The sequence below is a fragment of the Pyricularia pennisetigena genome, chromosome 1 (assembly GCF_004337985.1).
Source record: "Pyricularia pennisetigena strain Br36 chromosome 1, whole genome shotgun sequence".
Lineage (NCBI taxonomy): Eukaryota > Fungi > Ascomycota > Sordariomycetes > Magnaporthales > Pyriculariaceae > Pyricularia > Pyricularia pennisetigena.
This window is the reverse complement of record NC_043740.1, coordinates 2,801,828-2,817,756: the sequence shown is the minus strand read 5'-3', so window position 1 is coordinate 2,817,756 and position 15,929 is coordinate 2,801,828. Positions and strand designations below refer to the sequence as shown.

Below are 15,929 nucleotides of genomic sequence, written 5' to 3'. Positions count from 1 at the left end.
AAAAAAAAAAAAAGCCAACAAGAGCCCGGGTATCATGCGTTTAGTTGCGCATCTCTATCATCCCATGACAATGCCTGGCAAATAAAAGAGAGGAAGAAAAAGAAAATAAGAATAGAAACAACATTTTCAGCTTCCCTTGATGCTCCTGCAGTCTTTGTTGGATACACATTACAAGGCGGATGGGATTTTAACAACCGGCTGAGCCGCCTTCCCGCCGTGCTTGTCACCCCTTCCTTCTATTCCCCTCATCTTTGACTCGTGTGCTGTATCAACATGCACAGGATAACCACGAGGCATCTTCGCCGTTCGCTCTGTTGACCTTGATGGTACCCGAGTTGTTGCGGGATGTGTTGACCTTTTTCAGCAGTACCGGTTCTTGTACGATATGGTTGACAATATCGACAAACGGTTTTCGTACGTTCTCGCGCGTTTTGGAACTGGCCTCGCAAAACTGCGCTCCATGTGCCTGCGCCAGTGCGAGTCCCTCTTCGTATGACACCGCTCTACTTGTTGCAGCAATGTCGAGCTTCGTGCCCACCTGCTTTGGTGGTCAACTAGATGCTAATAATCTCAAGCCCATCAGGTGAAGAGCGCGAGTTAAAATAATGCTTTTTTGAGTTTCACTTTGCTTACCAGGAACAGCGCAATCTCAGCCACGGTATTTGACTTGACCTCGTCAAACCATCTCCCTAGCTCCAGGAATGACCTCCTGTTCGAGATATCATAGGCAATTATTACACCATGTGCCCCCCTGTAGTAGCTTGTCGACAAAGTTCGAAATCTTTCCTGGCCAGCCTATAAGAGGATCCCGATTCAGGTCGGGATAGTTGTCAGCCTGATTTGTTTCTGCAATGCAAGTTGTAAGGGCCGACACCCAAACTCACAGTATCAAACAGATTGAGCTGGTATGCCTTTCCATAGACAGCTAGCCTTTTCCTCTACATGCACAAGTTTCATCAGCTTCTGTTGTCTCGGACTATATCTCGCAGTCGTGAGCTTGCGGCGCAGATGTAACGTTCATCTAAAATGCCCACTCTCCTCCACACAACTGAAGGGTGCTGAAGATTCCCGCAGAAGGATCAACAAGGCAGATAACGAGAGCACTGCAGTGGACAAACCTTGTAGTCAATCCCAATCGTTGCTGCTGCATCTTCCGGCTCGAACTTGTCGTGACAGTATCTCGTGAGTACTATAAAGCAAGTGATTAGCCTCTGTCCGTTGTGGAGACATCTTGTGAGAAAGTCATGGCCGATATGGTTCCTCTTTTCCACTGCTCTGAAGCCAGATGCACCGGGTAGACCAGAGCAGGAGGGAAGGAAACCTCGGGAAGATAAAGACCAAGCAATGACAAAACATGTGGCAACCAAGGCAGCCGAGCTTGAAGACAAACTCACGGGCAGACTTTCCGACGTTTGAAGACCCGACCAGCAACACCTTGAGCGTTGGTAACGAATCCTCTGATGCCACCGCCATTTTCACCCACCGCTCTCTCACTCAAACACACACACACACACACACACACTCTCTCTCTCTCTCTCTCTCTCTCTCTCTCACGAGACGGACTCGCTCACTCAAACTCCCACGTACTCCCAACGTTGCTGGTCTTGAAAAATCGAGGTGGGTGAGGCCGAATTAAAGAGGCAGTATCTGACTTCTTTTCCTGGTGGGAAATGAAGAATTGCCAAAAGTTGTCGAACAGCGTCGCGTTAGGCGTGCACGCAAATCCACCGACGGCTCGCATATACTTTCTGCCCGCCTTTGCGTCCGCGTCGTTTCGCCAGGCAGAGTAGTATGGCAGAATGGGGCGAAAAGAGATAGGTAGCTTAGCTCCACGTTACTTAGGTCGGCACCTAGTGTGGCCCACAGCTCCGAAGACGTTGGGCTGAACAGCACCAGCAAAGCAGTCCCCAACGATTTATGCTTTATCCTATCTCTGCCCTTCTGCCAGCGGCCGGTTCCCTGGATATAGTCTTTGGATTGAGACAGAGAGTATAGAAAAAAGAAGGGGAAGAAAAAAAAAGAAGAAAAAAGAAATAGATCAGAACCGGTTGCACTAGTATCCTTTCAGACCATCTGCGAACCTATCAAGGTGCATGAGGTTACTAGGTCGTGGTTTGTGAGGTGTCTGACTGCCTGTTTGGCTGTCTGTCTGTTGGCTAACTGTTGGTAGCAAGCACACACTCACACCCAAAAAGTGGGCAGCAGGCAAGTCGGTACGGGTAGGTACAAGAAGCTTCGGGTTGTTGATAGCTGTACTGCCCCGCAGCACGCGCTGGCCAAAGGGGGCCCCTAATGCTTGCTAGCTCGGTGCTCTGTGTGTTGCCTTGAGGCTATCGAACCACTGGGACTTTGGGGGGCCAAGTTAGTCAGATGGACACTCCTGAAATGTATGGTTTGGGACGTAAGCACTGGTTTTAAGATGGGCATGTTTATACAACTGGATTGCAGTACGCGTTTGGGTCGTACAAAAAGATGGTGACAATCCTAGATTGTTTTTTTTTCTCTCTGGCTACAGGAGCACAGCGAATCAAACTTCCCCAAAGATGAAATGTCTTTTCTTTGCGGGAGGGGGCGAGAAGTTAACAAAAGGTAAAAGAAAGGGATAAAACGACCCAACGCACGCGTAGGCATTAATGCTACCCACAAACGCGCCAAACAAGCCCAAATGAGATGAGGTGCATACTTGCCACACGCTATCTTTCTTGACTTGGAAAGCAAGGTGTGTCGAAAAAAAAAAACCCCGAAATGTTTGCCTGAATCTTTTTGTTCCATGGGCCATTTCCCCAAGTCACTCTCCTTCTCTGCTTGCTAGTTTTCTAGCTGCTTTTAGTAGGGCTACTTCAGATGGCCACGCAACATTTAGGAACCCCTCATGACCATTTTCTTGACTGGCAACTCCGCCCACACGATGGCCTTAGAAGCGATCTATGACGTCTGGACGTTGGGACGACGGCCAAGAAAGAAGGTAGAGAGCGGCGCGACGAAAAAATAAAATAAAAAAAATAAAGTAAACACGCCCCGCGAAACAGGCTGCATGAATCAAAAGAACAAAAGAAAGACATAAGAAGAAAATTGCAAGTCTTCACTTACACAGCTCTGGTGTTTGAACAGAAGGTTCGCTTTTCAACCTTTTTCCTCTTCTGCTCTTTTATTATTTATTTTATATTTTATGAATCTCCAAATCGTGGTCGATGCAGAGAACATTAAACTGCCTAGATGTGCAAGTTGGCCGACATGTACTGCGTGCCTATTTAACCTACCCAAAGTAAGCTGCGATATTAGGGGCACATGAGTACTCCTGAGTCAGGTTTGTTTGAACCGTGGGTTTAAATACCGAGAATGGAAGGAAATCTGGGGTTGCCATCTTCGACAGGGGCTGCATTACCAAATGGGTTTACCAAGAGTTTTTCCCTCCGGTGCTTCCCTAACTCTCCTTGGTTTTTTTTTTTTTTTTTTTTTTTTTTTTTTTTTTTTTTTTTTTTTTTTTTTTCCCCCTTGGTTTTCTCTCCAGGCCTTTTTATGGGTTGTTGTTTGGTTGTTTGCCACATGTTGTTGATCCATCCTAACCCTTAATCCACAAACCTCTGAATGGTTGCGAATTTCAAAAAATACAGTAGGAGGATAGGTTGTAGGTATGGGAAGAGCCCGTACGGCACGATCTCATCCCAGAATCGGCGTCACATCCATTCAACTGGCTGGTTGCAAAAGTGCACGCGTTCAAGACTCCACCCCGCTGTAGAAAGTTTTCCGGCTCCAGAAACAGATCATATCCCTAAGCTCGACGAGAAAAACATCACGGTTGTGCTTCCAAATGTCTTGCCATTCAAGAATCTGGCTAATGGTGCGTTAAAAGTTCATTTCCTTTTCATTCATAGCAGCGCCTCCCAGACAGCACACACATGGGGTACAAGGCACTATGTCTGGGCTTTACCATGATATTGCCACGCCAAATGCAACCGAAGAGAGATAAAAAGCAAGAAACCCCGTGCCCTATTTTTATGGTAAAAGAGGTATTGCCTGATAGAAAAAACCGTGCCCCATGCCGTTTCCTTGACCAACAACAAAAGACAACGCACCCGATTTGCTCCCTTTAAACCTCCTCGAGAACGCGCTCCTTGAACTCCCTCTCAACCTTCTGGCCTTGCTCGTCTGTCGTCGACTCGCCGTGCAGGGCCAGGAGGCCACCAAGGTCGAACTTGGGCTGCTTCAGCAGCTTAACCTTGCGGATGTGCACCTATATCATATAAGAGTTCTTGGTCAGCATAAAAAATCCAGTATGATCTAAATTTCACATTTTCCCCGGAACCAAAACTCGACTAGTCCCAGAATATCCTTACGTTCTGCAGGGGGTAAATGCCCTGGGTGGCCTTCTCAATCTCGCGGCCAATGACCTCGGGGATCAGCTTGTTGGTAAGCTGCTGCAGAGTGCAGGTAGATGCCTCGCGCTGGATGATCTCGGTCATCTTCCTCCTGATGGCACGGATCTGAGAGCTGGCGGCGTAGGTGGTCTTCTTGATCTGGTTGGGGCGGCGCTTGGTGAAAGCAATGGCGAAAAGGCGGAGGAGGTAGTCGTCGGTGGTCTTGACCGTGACGTTGGCCTCGATCAGGGATTGCCACTTGCGGACAAGCGACCTCAGCTTGTCGCTGGTGAAGTCAAGACCGTGGAAGTTGGTCAGGCAGTTCTTGCCCTGGACCTCGTCGACCCGGAGCTTGATCTTGCGGAATGCGTGGTCCTCGTCCTTCTGGAGGTCGGCGAGTGAGACCTCGAAGATGCGGCCCTTCAGCGCATCGTTGGCGTTCTTCATACCACTGCTCCTGTTGACAAGGGTCTTGCCGACACTGTAATGAAAAAGAGTAAATCCGTGTTAGTCGTCTCGGGCTGGCGGGTGTTTCGTCGATGTCGTCCATGATAATATGAATGTGAGATCAAGCCTTACTCCCTGATGTTAAAAGGCGCCGGAGCCTGTATCGTCGCAGAACAAAGTTTGTTAGAATCGCCTGTTTTCCTGTGCAAGACTATCCTGGCCCTCGCCCCTCCCACTGGAATCATTTTGAAGACTGACCTTGATTCCGTACCAGTCCTTGCGGGCGAAGGGGTCCTGGGTCTTCTTCTTGAGACCCTTCTTGCCCTTCGACAATCTCTTGTTCCTGCGGGGAGAAGTCGGTTGGTCAGCCTTTTGGTGTTCCTCCCGCCTTCAAGCTCCCCACGTAAATCATCGCTTTGTTGCGAAATAATTCGGGGGCGTGTAAACTGATGATATCGTACTTTCCGACAGCCATATTTGCACTCGGTTGTCTCGGCGGTGGACAATGTGTGCTGGCGGACTGGTTGCTTTGATGGTTAGTTGGCAGCAAAATGAAATTTCCTCACGTTTGTGTGGTCTCCGAGTCTCAGAGAGAGGGATGATAGAGTGGACCTGCAGTGGAGCTATCTTTGGTTTCATTGGGTGTCGACCGTTTAGGGCTTTGAGAAAGAGTGACCCGCGCACGCGCCACAAGCAAGCCACAGATTTCTCACTCAGGTCTTTTTTTTTTCGCTCCTTGGTGTGGCTTGTCTTGTTTAATCATTCTTCGGGCAGGCAAAGGGAATGGTGGCGGGCGGGGTAAACCCTTCTTCACCTTCCTCTCCTACCTTACGAACCTTACCTACCCTGACAGTAGTGACATATGTGGAGTATTTTTGGACTGGCAAGCTCTGAGCTCAGACAGACAAAAAAGAGTGTATACAAGCAGTGCACTTTTTACATAGATTACTCTGTTGGTTATTTTTTTTTATCGTGATTACTTATCCTGCGAAAACTCGGTTCGACATTCAACTGACGACCGGTATTTTGGCAGCTCCTACATGCCCAGTAGAGTTCGACTGATTCTATAATGCTATGGGCTTGTCTGAACAATTCCCAACTTCAGAATTTTCACAACCCGACTACACTTCGATGGCACAACAACACTGCGAAAAGGCATAACATAGTATGAGTAATGAAAATTGTCTCCCTGGCATCGCTGGCGCAGGGCGTGCCCTTGGCCGCATGTGCTGTCATACTGTCTGCCTACCTGCGTGCGTTGCCATCTTGTCACCGGATATGAAATAATCTTGAACCGAAAGGAATCCTCCTGATCGCCGCCTGACCGCTTTGGCCTTGAAAAAGCGATCGAGACATTTTTCTGTCATAGCCAGCCATCATATCTACCCTTTGCAACGCACAGAGGATGATGAGTGCATATTGAATTTCCGTCACTTTACTGATTTAGAACTAGGGGGTTGGTTAGTTCTGCCTCTTAGCAGCACCAGCCAAACCGCCAGCTGCACAACTACCCAAACAGCCTTCAAAGCGTTCAAATTTACCCAGGCAACATACAGGACCCTTTATCGAGTCTCCTTGTCAACACCGCCGAGCTAGCCGCGAACCGCTTGCATGGTGGAGACGAGACATCGGGCGGTGTCAGATGAAGCACGGTCGACTTGTTCAATGGGTATACCGTACGGAAACAGTATTTCCCCTGGATACTCGTTGGTGGTGTATTTGGTTTTAGTGTCGCGTGCCCTTATTCAGGCTCTACCGCTGGTAGCTGGTGGCCAGAAGTAAGGTCTCAGTCATGGTCAGATGAGAATAGACAGGGGGTGTTGGAAGCACTACCAAGTAAAATAGGGATATCGTGCTTCTCGCAGCAGGCAGAACAAAGCTGAACAGGCGACCCAAACATCACCAGATGCATACTCATCAGCCAGCCGTCGTAGGTGAGAGGCACCTTTTTTTCTTAGTCTTTCGCCTCTTTCTTCATCACTCGCTTGGGCTTCGAACTACGGCTTCGCGCAGAGCCCTGTTTTTAAATCAGGCGCGCGTGCAGCTGCGGCTGTTTTTTTTAGGCGTGCCTACCATAGACAGTAAGCCCTCCAAAAGCCGCCGGATAGTTTAACCAACTGGACGCTTGACCAAACAAATAACATCATCGACATGACACCAACAAAGTTATTAAGTTATTACCTGATTACAGAAAAGCTACGTCTTTGTGATGCTAACTGGACCAAGTTTAGGTTGCTCCACAAAGTACAAAGCCAAAAAAAAAAAAAAAAAAAAAAAAAGAAAGACGGCTGGTGTGTCCCCACATGGAATTTTTCCCTTTAGGGAGGAAAAAAAAAAGTCTCAAGCCAGACCGCCTTTCATTGACGCACACGCCCTTAGTCTATTGCTTTCGTCGTTGTCAAGGACCCGGATCCTCAGGGGTTTGGGCGCTCGGATGCGATCCCCCGGGCCATGGCAGTCGTCATTGTAACCATCGCTGGGTTCTGCACGGCGGGAGAAAGCTGCCTGCTTCCAGGGAAACAGATGCTATAAGCATCGGATGGCTGGAATCCTTGTTGCTTGGTGGCTTGTAGCAACGTGATAGATGAAGTGAATCTTCTGGACTTGCAGGCACGTTGATCATTCCCACGTTGGCACTGGTTCCCGGCTGGGTTTATCGGTCGTTTGGATAAATTTTGTTTTTTTTCCTTATTTGAATTATTCTCTTCCTCTACCATTTGAGCGTTATGCTCGGCTAGAGGCATTGGGTCTCTATGCATGCGAGTTTGGTAAGTGGTTCTTCTCCACCATTATATGGCCCCATCGCCTTTCTCATTCGTCGCGGTTCCCATTCCAACGCAACAATACCCCTCCACAACGCCCGTCGTTGACTGGACGGATAGGCACCACACAAGGAAGACATGGTCCGGAGAATAGCACCGATCGGCCTCTTGTTGCGTGCCCTGTCACCTATTTCCGTCACCCTTGTACTTGTACACCTGCCCCAGCTCTGTGCAACGACGATCATGGAATCCCGGCCCAGTACTCTGGTAGGCCATGGTCAAATCGTCGATTTCTAGAATCTGGCCTCGACTCTGCGCTTGTATTGCTGCACTCGATTCGGATGAGGATCTGTGATCATCATAACCTGACGGTGCTGTCGATTCGGATACTGGTTCCTCTGTGGTCGTAATAAGTGTTGTCGTTTTTTTTTGCTTTTGGTGTTCATTATATCGTCATCGTTATTGGGTAAATCCGGGAAGCGCCTCTAGAAAAACCCGCTTCCCTAAAGAGAGAAGGAAAAGGAAATAGAAATCTTTTGGCCTGCCTCTGTCGCTGATTGGCTACAGGGCTGGCAGAAGCTTGACTTCAATCGCCAGATTTGTCCTCGTTGTCCTTGTTGTCGTCTTGGCCTTCCCAAGTGTCGAAGCTGGGAAAGCTAAAGTACCTCTCTGAGGCATCTTTTGAGGGCTATAGTTAGTTATATGTACGTCTACTATACGAAGTTATGGGAGTTGCCAACATACGGCAGGGGTACGTACGAGGACGTGTGTAGTATTCATCATTGCTGTGAGAAGTAGGTGAGGATGACAAGTTGTCGGTCCTCTCATTCATGCCCTCGTATAATGGGCTTTGGCCGGATGGCGGCGATGTGCCGCTGATGTATGCCATTCGGTTTAGTATATCTGTAGCCCGTCTGCTCGACGAATGCGGAGGGCTAGCAAGTGCTCCATGAGAAGCTGTCGAAGCTGACAATGACGGCTCCGTGGCAGAAGCTCGGAGGAGTCTCGGTCTGGAGCTCCTTTTGCTACTACTCGAAGACGAGTCTCTCCCTCCCATGCGCATGTAGTCTGAAGAACTTGGTGACGACATGTTGGCTTCGTTGTGTGTTGTGAAATTTATTAATGTAGTGTGTTGATAGTTGAAGGTTGATAGTAAAAATGTTTTGAAAGGTAGCGAATGGATGAGTATATGCAGACTCGGTTGGTTGTGGTTGATAAAAAGAGTGTTGACTGGCAGTACGAGACAGGACTGTTAAAAGCCTGTAGCTGTGGTGGTTGATGACTGCTAGAGTTTGGTCAAGACCTTCTTAGTCAATGCCGGATCATTTAAAAAGGTAAAGGCTTGGTGCTGAAAATAGTTTTCTTTTACGATGATGATCATGGAGTGATGGATGATCTAAGTAATGAGCCCTGGCAAGCTTATTCAGACAGCAATGCTAGGAAGGGGGCTATGGACGGGAGGAAGGAAGCGAGGCCCATGTGGGTTATTTATTAACTAAACCATCGAGGGAAAAAAAGATTCAAGACAGTCAGGCTCCAAAATGGCCGGGTCTTTGTTTTGTATCGGTTGTCTTGCACCTCCACTTGGGTCTCCTGGGTAGGTCTGACTACTTTGACTAGGCAATGGCCGGCCGGAATTTCGAGTGCAGTACGTACATACGACACTGTGAGGGAAAAAAAGGTACTGCTGCCCACTTGGGCTGAAATGCCAACGGGTGGACAAGGAGCATGCAGACGAAGAAGGAAAGAAAAAAAAGAACATGGAGGGATGATGCACACATTCATTCTTGGGACTTTGTTAATCGTGGACTAACCAACTAAATCCACACCCTTCCCGTCCGTCAATTGAACCAGGTTACATACCCCCCCTTCTGTCCGTCCTCTCTTGCCGATCACTTCTGGGCTGGATTGGTCCAGATTCAGGCACCACTGCCACTTGTCAGTCGGCTGATGGGCCAATGATGAGGGACTGGCTGTAGAGAGAGGAGAGAGATGCAAGGGGTGTGTGGTGTGTGCGTGTGGATGTGCTTTGTGTGGCTTGGCTCGGGTACTTGGCTTGTCGTAGTAATGATTCCTTTTTGGCCCCGCCCCGCCCGCCCCGCCTTGGAAGTTAACAGCTCCTCGTCCACTCGCCCTCCTCCCCTTCCCTTGCCATTTTTACTGTGCGTGCCGTACGTCAAACAAACAATGCAGTATCTATCGCTCTGGGCTTGTCTTGACGTTACTTGTACTGTATAACATGTTGGACACCGTAGTACGCTGTGTATATGATGTGACTAGCAGTTTATGCAAAAGAGCCGTGAACAAACTGGTTGCGCAAGTCAGGCCTTCGCAAAGACCACAGAGAGGCGAAAGCTTCGGGATTTGTCAGGGACCAGCCCGGGAGGTAGTAACATTATGTTAATGTATCGTTGTCGTTTTTTTTTTTTTTTGGTAGGTTGGCCTGTGCTAAAGAGGTTGTTGCTATTACTGCCCTAATGCAATCAATTCTGCACAAAAAGCAGGGTCGGCAAAGCAGCATACAGTACGTATGGTACAGTGGGTTTTGTTATGGTGGAGGCCCGCCAGTAAGCACAATTGGTAAGTCGGCATGCTGGGCAACGTCGACAGTGGTCTAGTCTATTGTACCTGTCTGCCTGCTATGGGAGGAAATTACGTACCTACCTATGCTGCGGAATACCTTGTAGCTTAGCGCTCCCTACGAATTACCTTGATAACCTTGCACTTGGGTTTTCAGGCCAGCTACCAACCGCTCGCAGGCTTACAAGTCTTGCCATTGAAAACAAGGCAGGCAAATTTGTGACAGTCATAGTTTCATGGCCTTCCTCTTTCCCCACTCGCCCATCCATCATCCTTCGGCCACGCTTGGATCACATAGCTTTGTTTTTTTGGGTTTCCCCTTATCGACCCTTTTTTCCCCTCAATTTACTTTTCGTATTTGCTTTATGTGTATTTCCAAGAAGCAAAATATGGACCCCTTTGCTTTGGACCCTCGAACGGGTTATTAGAAGTCTTGTTTGTAGGACTAATTTGTTCGAGAAGACACTCAGTTTTGGCGGTCGGATGGCACTGCGAGGTGACCGTGCCCACCCTATACTTCCGACCATACCGATCACGATGCTACTACTACTGTAGCCTAGTCTCGATGCGGGTTCTTTGCCTGCCCGCCTGGAGGGGGCTGCTTGTGGACGGTGGGCAGTAATTAGTAACAGCACAGCACAGCCAGCGACAGAGCACAACTATAGACGCAATCAGTACTGGCAAAGACCCAGTACCCGGAAATAAGAATAGACCAGAAAAGGATAAATCCCTGAGGGCACACGGCCGGCAAACTCTCGGTGTTTCTAACCGCAATGGCCTCCCCGACAAGAGAGACAGAAAAAAAAAAGTCTTGTGTCTTTGCTTCATATGCCATGAATCTTTGCCGTGTTCGCCCATTTGCCACTGTCAGGACTGACTGCATACCGGGTGGCTCGAAACGGGCTTGCAATGCCTACCAATAGGCTGTTTCTCTCCGGTCCGAAAACACTAACATAAACATACAGTGCAAACTCGAACACGATGCCGACGGCAAAATTTCCACCTCTGTAGTACTGGGGAGGTTATACTACTCTCAATGCTAGGTCTAATACTTGATGCTTGTTTCGTAATGTTTCCAATGCCTTGAAAGTAAGCAACACCTAGCAGGACGAATTATTGACGTCCCGGCTCCCCTTGTGGCGCAACCGTTTTGCTTCTGCTCCAAGTTTTGCACCCGAGGTAGCTTGTGCCCGGTGGGACCGTGAGAAAAGATGAACCAGGCAAGCCAGGCAACCAGACGAGAACAAAAAACGCGGGGACCAGGGAAAAGTTATCCGTTGTCCAAACCCGCCCGGAGGAGATTCCGGGTGGTCCCATAGCATGCTTCCCTTGCTCCCCGCCCTTGCCCCGTGTTTTTTCTTTGCTCCTTCAAGCACCCGAAGCTCATTCAATCCCCATAGGCTGAGATGGTTTGGTTTGTTGTTCACGCCTTTCCAGATACGGCCACAGATCGGTTAACGGATAAGTCGCTGGCACGATGACGGCGGAAATATTACCAAGGACAACAATAACATTTGATATCTTTCACACCGGTTTCCAAGTCTGGCTGGCTCAGACATAGATGCAGTACGATGATGGTGGCCCCGAACAACCCGTCCAAGGTCCTTCTTTGTTTGGCCATGCCACGCGGTGGTCTTTTTATTTTTCTCTTCCTTTGAGAAAACTCCATTACTTCCGTTGTCGACTTTTCTTCCAAGCCTGCTGCAAAAGCGGCGCCTCCCCATTCCTTATTCCGTACCAAGTCCTTTTATTCCATTTTTTATTATTATCTTTTTTTCCTTGCCAAATCCTTCTTGTCTGCATTTTTTAAATTCTTGGAGTGGGCTGATCAAGACTGCATACGAACCGTGGTGGCTTTCTATGGTTGGGTAGGTATGCTGCAAGCTGCAGGTTTGGCTGACCACGACCCAGTTTTACCATGAAAAGAATGAACGAATTGAGGCCCGGAAGCTCGGTCATTCCACGAAATCGGGGGCGTCGTCGACTTTTCTAGACCCCGTTGTGGTGTCATTGTTTCCCCGGATATGCGTTGCTCCTGTCCCTATTGAGACCCCCGACCTGTTCCTGCTGATACGTTCCAAACAATCCATCTATCGAGGCTTATGCACGCCGTTAATTTGCACGTCCGCCGCAGGGTCGTGGGTTTTGCTATCAGATCCCTTCTACTATCGGTTAATGGGCATTTCGAGGTGGTTGCCAACGTCTCGCTAGTATCTGCAACCTCTCCCGGCATTAACAGCAGCAAAGCATTTCCCATATTGCGACCGGTCTGGGGATCGCCATTCAGACTTGGGCTGGAACCCAGAGATAACGTAAGATATTCCATCTGCGACACCGCCTTTTATCGTCTGTGACCTATGCGCTGTATTCTACCGGAGACTGGGACAAATTCCGCGAGTAACAATTGAATATACCGAGTATGCTCCTGCAAGCAGCAACAGGTCATCGTGACTTGGCGACCGATGCCATGTCTCATTGCCTTCATGTTGCTACCCGAAAAGAACAAGAGACAGTTACATTTCCATTCAAATTTGATAGCCAACGCATGATTGTAACTACACCGAATGGAGGATACGAGTATCCTTGCGATCCGACTGCCGACGATAGCGACTGCATGCGTCCTTGCAACCCAACAAAAAAGACCTTTTGTCATTCGTCAAAGGTTAAGTAATTGGCAGCTTCATATATGAAGGATAAGGTGGTCGAGTTTGATTAACGTCCTAGCTAAGGCAGCCCTGGTCACATCGCTAATCTGCATGCTTGCGTGCCTGGTGCACATTGGTCAGGACGTTGCGATTGCGCCGCCCTCGCAACTGTATGGGCTGAATGATTTTTTTTTTGACTGTAGTCGACAAGACCAGACAAAAGTTCAACGGCCTCGGAAGCTTCCAGCACTCAGCTTGTGCTGTCAGAGACTCGTTCCCGGATTCCCGACTTCCAATCAGTGGTCGACACTGTTGCATCGCGTCAGCCTTGTATTACCTTGCCTACCATGTGAGAGCGTGGACTTTTACTTACTCTTCCCACAGTCTGCCCTGTACGGAAGCAAGCTCCGATTCCGTCATCCGGTGCCCGGTTGTAAAATATCCTGGAACACGTGTGCTTTGTTAGATGTGTGCTTATTCGTTGGTTGATAAGGTGTGGTTCTGTCCTACCAGCTGTGATCTTTGCGTCAATCTCGACGCGGGAGTCTGCCGGGATCCAGGACTCGGGAAGCTCGACTCTTTCGTGGATGGGGATTCTTCAAAATAACATGTGCCTGTCAGTTTTGCTATATTCGGGGTACAGCAGGTATATGTAACATCCGAACTTACCCCTGCCCGACAATGGCATCGTGCTTCATGCTGTTTGGTGTAGGTTGTACCGTCAGACTTCAGGGGACCACAAGGGATATGGGGCACGGGGGTACTTGGGGAATATAGACGCACTTGCTCATGCTGAGCATCCTATCGATTTTAGTGATGCCCAACCAGTGCAAGATATCCGGCATGAGAGCCTGGAAACGCATATCCTTGACTCCGGCTACGTTTTCGGTCCTCTTAAAGTAGTCCGATGCCCGGTCCTCACCACGCTTTCGCGCGTTGTACACGAGATACTTGGTGACTTCTCCCAAAGCTCTCCCTGTGCAATTTGTTAGCATTTGAATCACAGAAACACCCCATTCCTTCAAAGACACGTCTTTCGTCACACACCTTCTTTGCGGAAGTAGATGACGACACCACTGCCTCCATTCTGTGCCTCTTTCACTGCCTCTTCAATGCCGAAAATGAGGTAAGGTCTGCAGGTGCAAATATCCGAACCAAAAACATCGCTCCCGTTGCACTAAAACGTAAAATGTCAGCGTCCACTCCATGGTAGCACATGCCGTATCCCGTGCCGTCTTACCTCATCGTGAATCCGAAGCGCCAGCCGGGAGTTCGGGTCTGACATTTTGGCAGGATCTCCGAAGCAGTAAACGGTAAGTCCACCTAGAGTATGTCAGCACCCGTGGCAGCTACTACTCTGTCGACTCAACTTGAACATACCGATTGGTGGCAGAAAAACCTTGATGTCGCCTCGTGTGATAAGCTATAGTAGTAGTAAGTAACAATTCCAAGCTCCGGGATTGGTATGTATGAGTACATGCTATCTTGCGCACCTCAGGATAGCTGCCGCCGGTATGTTCAAATAGGGAACGCCTCAGAGTTCCCTCGTCTACGTGTTGTGATTGTCAGAAAGTTATCTTCGGTGGGCATGGGAGCGAGGATAGTCACCTAGGCCAAAGCGCTCTGCAACGCCTGGGAGATACCATACCTGTCGCACAAATTCAGGTTAGACAGGCTGCTGACGTAAATTACAACAGGAGAAGCAAAACTCACAGGTTCAACAGCAAACTTGGTAACTGCAAGCTCTCCCTGGGCATTTAGACAGACCTTGCCATCCGGAACCCTAACCAAGGTGAAAAGATTAGTCCAACATTTTTTAGGGCGTGATGTAAGTGAGTTGCAAAATCAGCTAAAACATACAATCTGCCACTGCGAACGCTCTCCTCTAGCTCAGGAAGCTGTGTGGTGTCAACAAGACTGCGATTTGATAGCTATTCCTTTTCCACTGGGTAGCTGAACGAAATACCTTCATGTGAGCTTTCGTTATTGCGATAGTTGGCCGGATATCGACTAAGGAAATGTTAGTAAGTACTATATTCTATCAGCAGTATACGTCTCGAATCTAAATTACCGTTTTCTTTGTTGATAATGTCCTTGAATAGAAATGGCGCAATATGACCCCAGGGATCCATTGCCACAATTTTCTTTGGGTCTCCCCATTGTGGGAAAGGCCCAATCTCGGCGGCCGGCTCAGTGTTGGTAAAGTCAGGCCTAGGATCCAGGTTAGTATGGTGTTTACCAGCCACACGAATATGAGTACACCTGTTGCACATACCTGTGGTCTGCCTTGAGCTCTTGACTCGCAAGAGCCAGCGCGTAGTATACAGAGTAGCCTCCGCCATGAGCTACCCGGGAAGAGGAGGCTTATGTCAACACGGACAAAGTCTCCGCACTAGAGTGCATCGATATAAATAGCTTACCTCCAATAGCTATTCTTCCTTGATTAGCATTCAAGACTATAAAGAGAAATATGAAATTTCAGGGTACACAACATACCATTCCGTCTACGGATCGTGCTGGGTCCTCTCTGGACAACAACTGGCCCTCTTTGCACAGCATCGGGGGCTCCCCATTTCATGGGCAAGGGGTTGATGCCGATTTGTTTCGGGTACGTGCTGTGATGCAGGTATCAGCTGGAGTCCCACGAGTAGCAGGTAGTGGAACAGCTGGCACATGGCGCAAGATTACTCACGTCAGCACGATACGAGACGTAAAGTTAGACTTTGATCCTGAAGTTGAGGGCGAGGTGGCATCACGTTCAGCGGTCTCATCCGCAGGCATTGCGGACGAAGTTCCAGTCAGTCCCGGACTAGCGGTAAGATCACCCTCGGATACATCGAGCCCTGATCCGGCGGCACCGCTTGACGACAGCAAGCTTTGACGCTCACCCTGAGAAAGCAGAGACAGAAGACGGCTTTGATCCTCTTGCATTTTCTTGAGGGCTGCCATGATCTGGTCGTTGGTGGCACCAGATGCCGAACTGCCACTACTGGTTGCCATGATGAAAAGGCGGTATGGGAACAATGGTGGTGAAGTTGGATTGGCCCAGGATGATTGAGCGGTAAATGTGCAAAACGTAGGATTGAACAGAAAATTGAGAAAGAAAGAAAACGAAGCAGAAAGCTTGGTAGAGTCCA

The 15,929-nt window shown here is 48.8% G+C and overlaps 4 protein-coding genes across 4 annotated transcripts; all 4 read right to left on the bottom strand.

The window, feature by feature from the left end:
* Positions 1-268: 268 nt before the first annotated feature.
* PpBr36_07393 (uncharacterized protein) lies at positions 269-1,473 on the bottom strand (the record flags this gene model as incomplete). Its single annotated transcript, XM_029894530.1, has 5 exons — positions 269-538; positions 634-795; positions 885-938; positions 1,119-1,189; positions 1,395-1,473. 5 exons carry the CDS (start codon positions 1,471-1,473, stop codon positions 269-271), a joined length of 636 nt encoding a protein of 211 aa, XP_029748229.1.
* Positions 1,474-4,090: 2,617 nt separating this feature from the next.
* Positions 4,091-5,280, bottom strand: PpBr36_07392 (uncharacterized protein; the record flags this gene model as incomplete). The annotated part of the gene is made up of 5 exons (XM_029894529.1): positions 4,091-4,234; positions 4,338-4,839; positions 4,938-4,963; positions 5,064-5,148; positions 5,267-5,280. 5 exons carry the CDS (start codon positions 5,278-5,280, stop codon positions 4,091-4,093), a joined length of 771 nt encoding a protein of 256 aa, XP_029748230.1.
* A 2,873-nt stretch (positions 5,281-8,153) lies between these two features.
* Positions 8,154-8,657, bottom strand: PpBr36_07391 (uncharacterized protein; the record flags this gene model as incomplete). Its single annotated transcript, XM_029894528.1, has 2 exons — positions 8,154-8,245; positions 8,327-8,657. 2 exons carry the CDS (start codon positions 8,655-8,657, stop codon positions 8,154-8,156), a joined length of 423 nt encoding a protein of 140 aa, XP_029748231.1.
* A 3,296-nt stretch (positions 8,658-11,953) lies between these two features.
* Positions 11,954-15,792, bottom strand: PpBr36_07390 (uncharacterized protein; the record flags this gene model as incomplete). The annotated part of the gene is made up of 17 exons (XM_029894527.1): positions 11,954-12,131; positions 13,166-13,235; positions 13,303-13,388; positions 13,462-13,491; positions 13,576-13,768; positions 13,840-13,969; positions 14,033-14,115; positions 14,173-14,215; positions 14,286-14,341; positions 14,401-14,440; positions 14,506-14,575; positions 14,653-14,690; positions 14,759-14,802; positions 14,864-15,003; positions 15,068-15,137; positions 15,289-15,407; positions 15,485-15,792. 17 exons carry the CDS (start codon positions 15,790-15,792, stop codon positions 11,954-11,956), a joined length of 1,698 nt encoding a protein of 565 aa, XP_029748233.1.
* Positions 15,793-15,929: the final 137 nt, after the last annotated feature.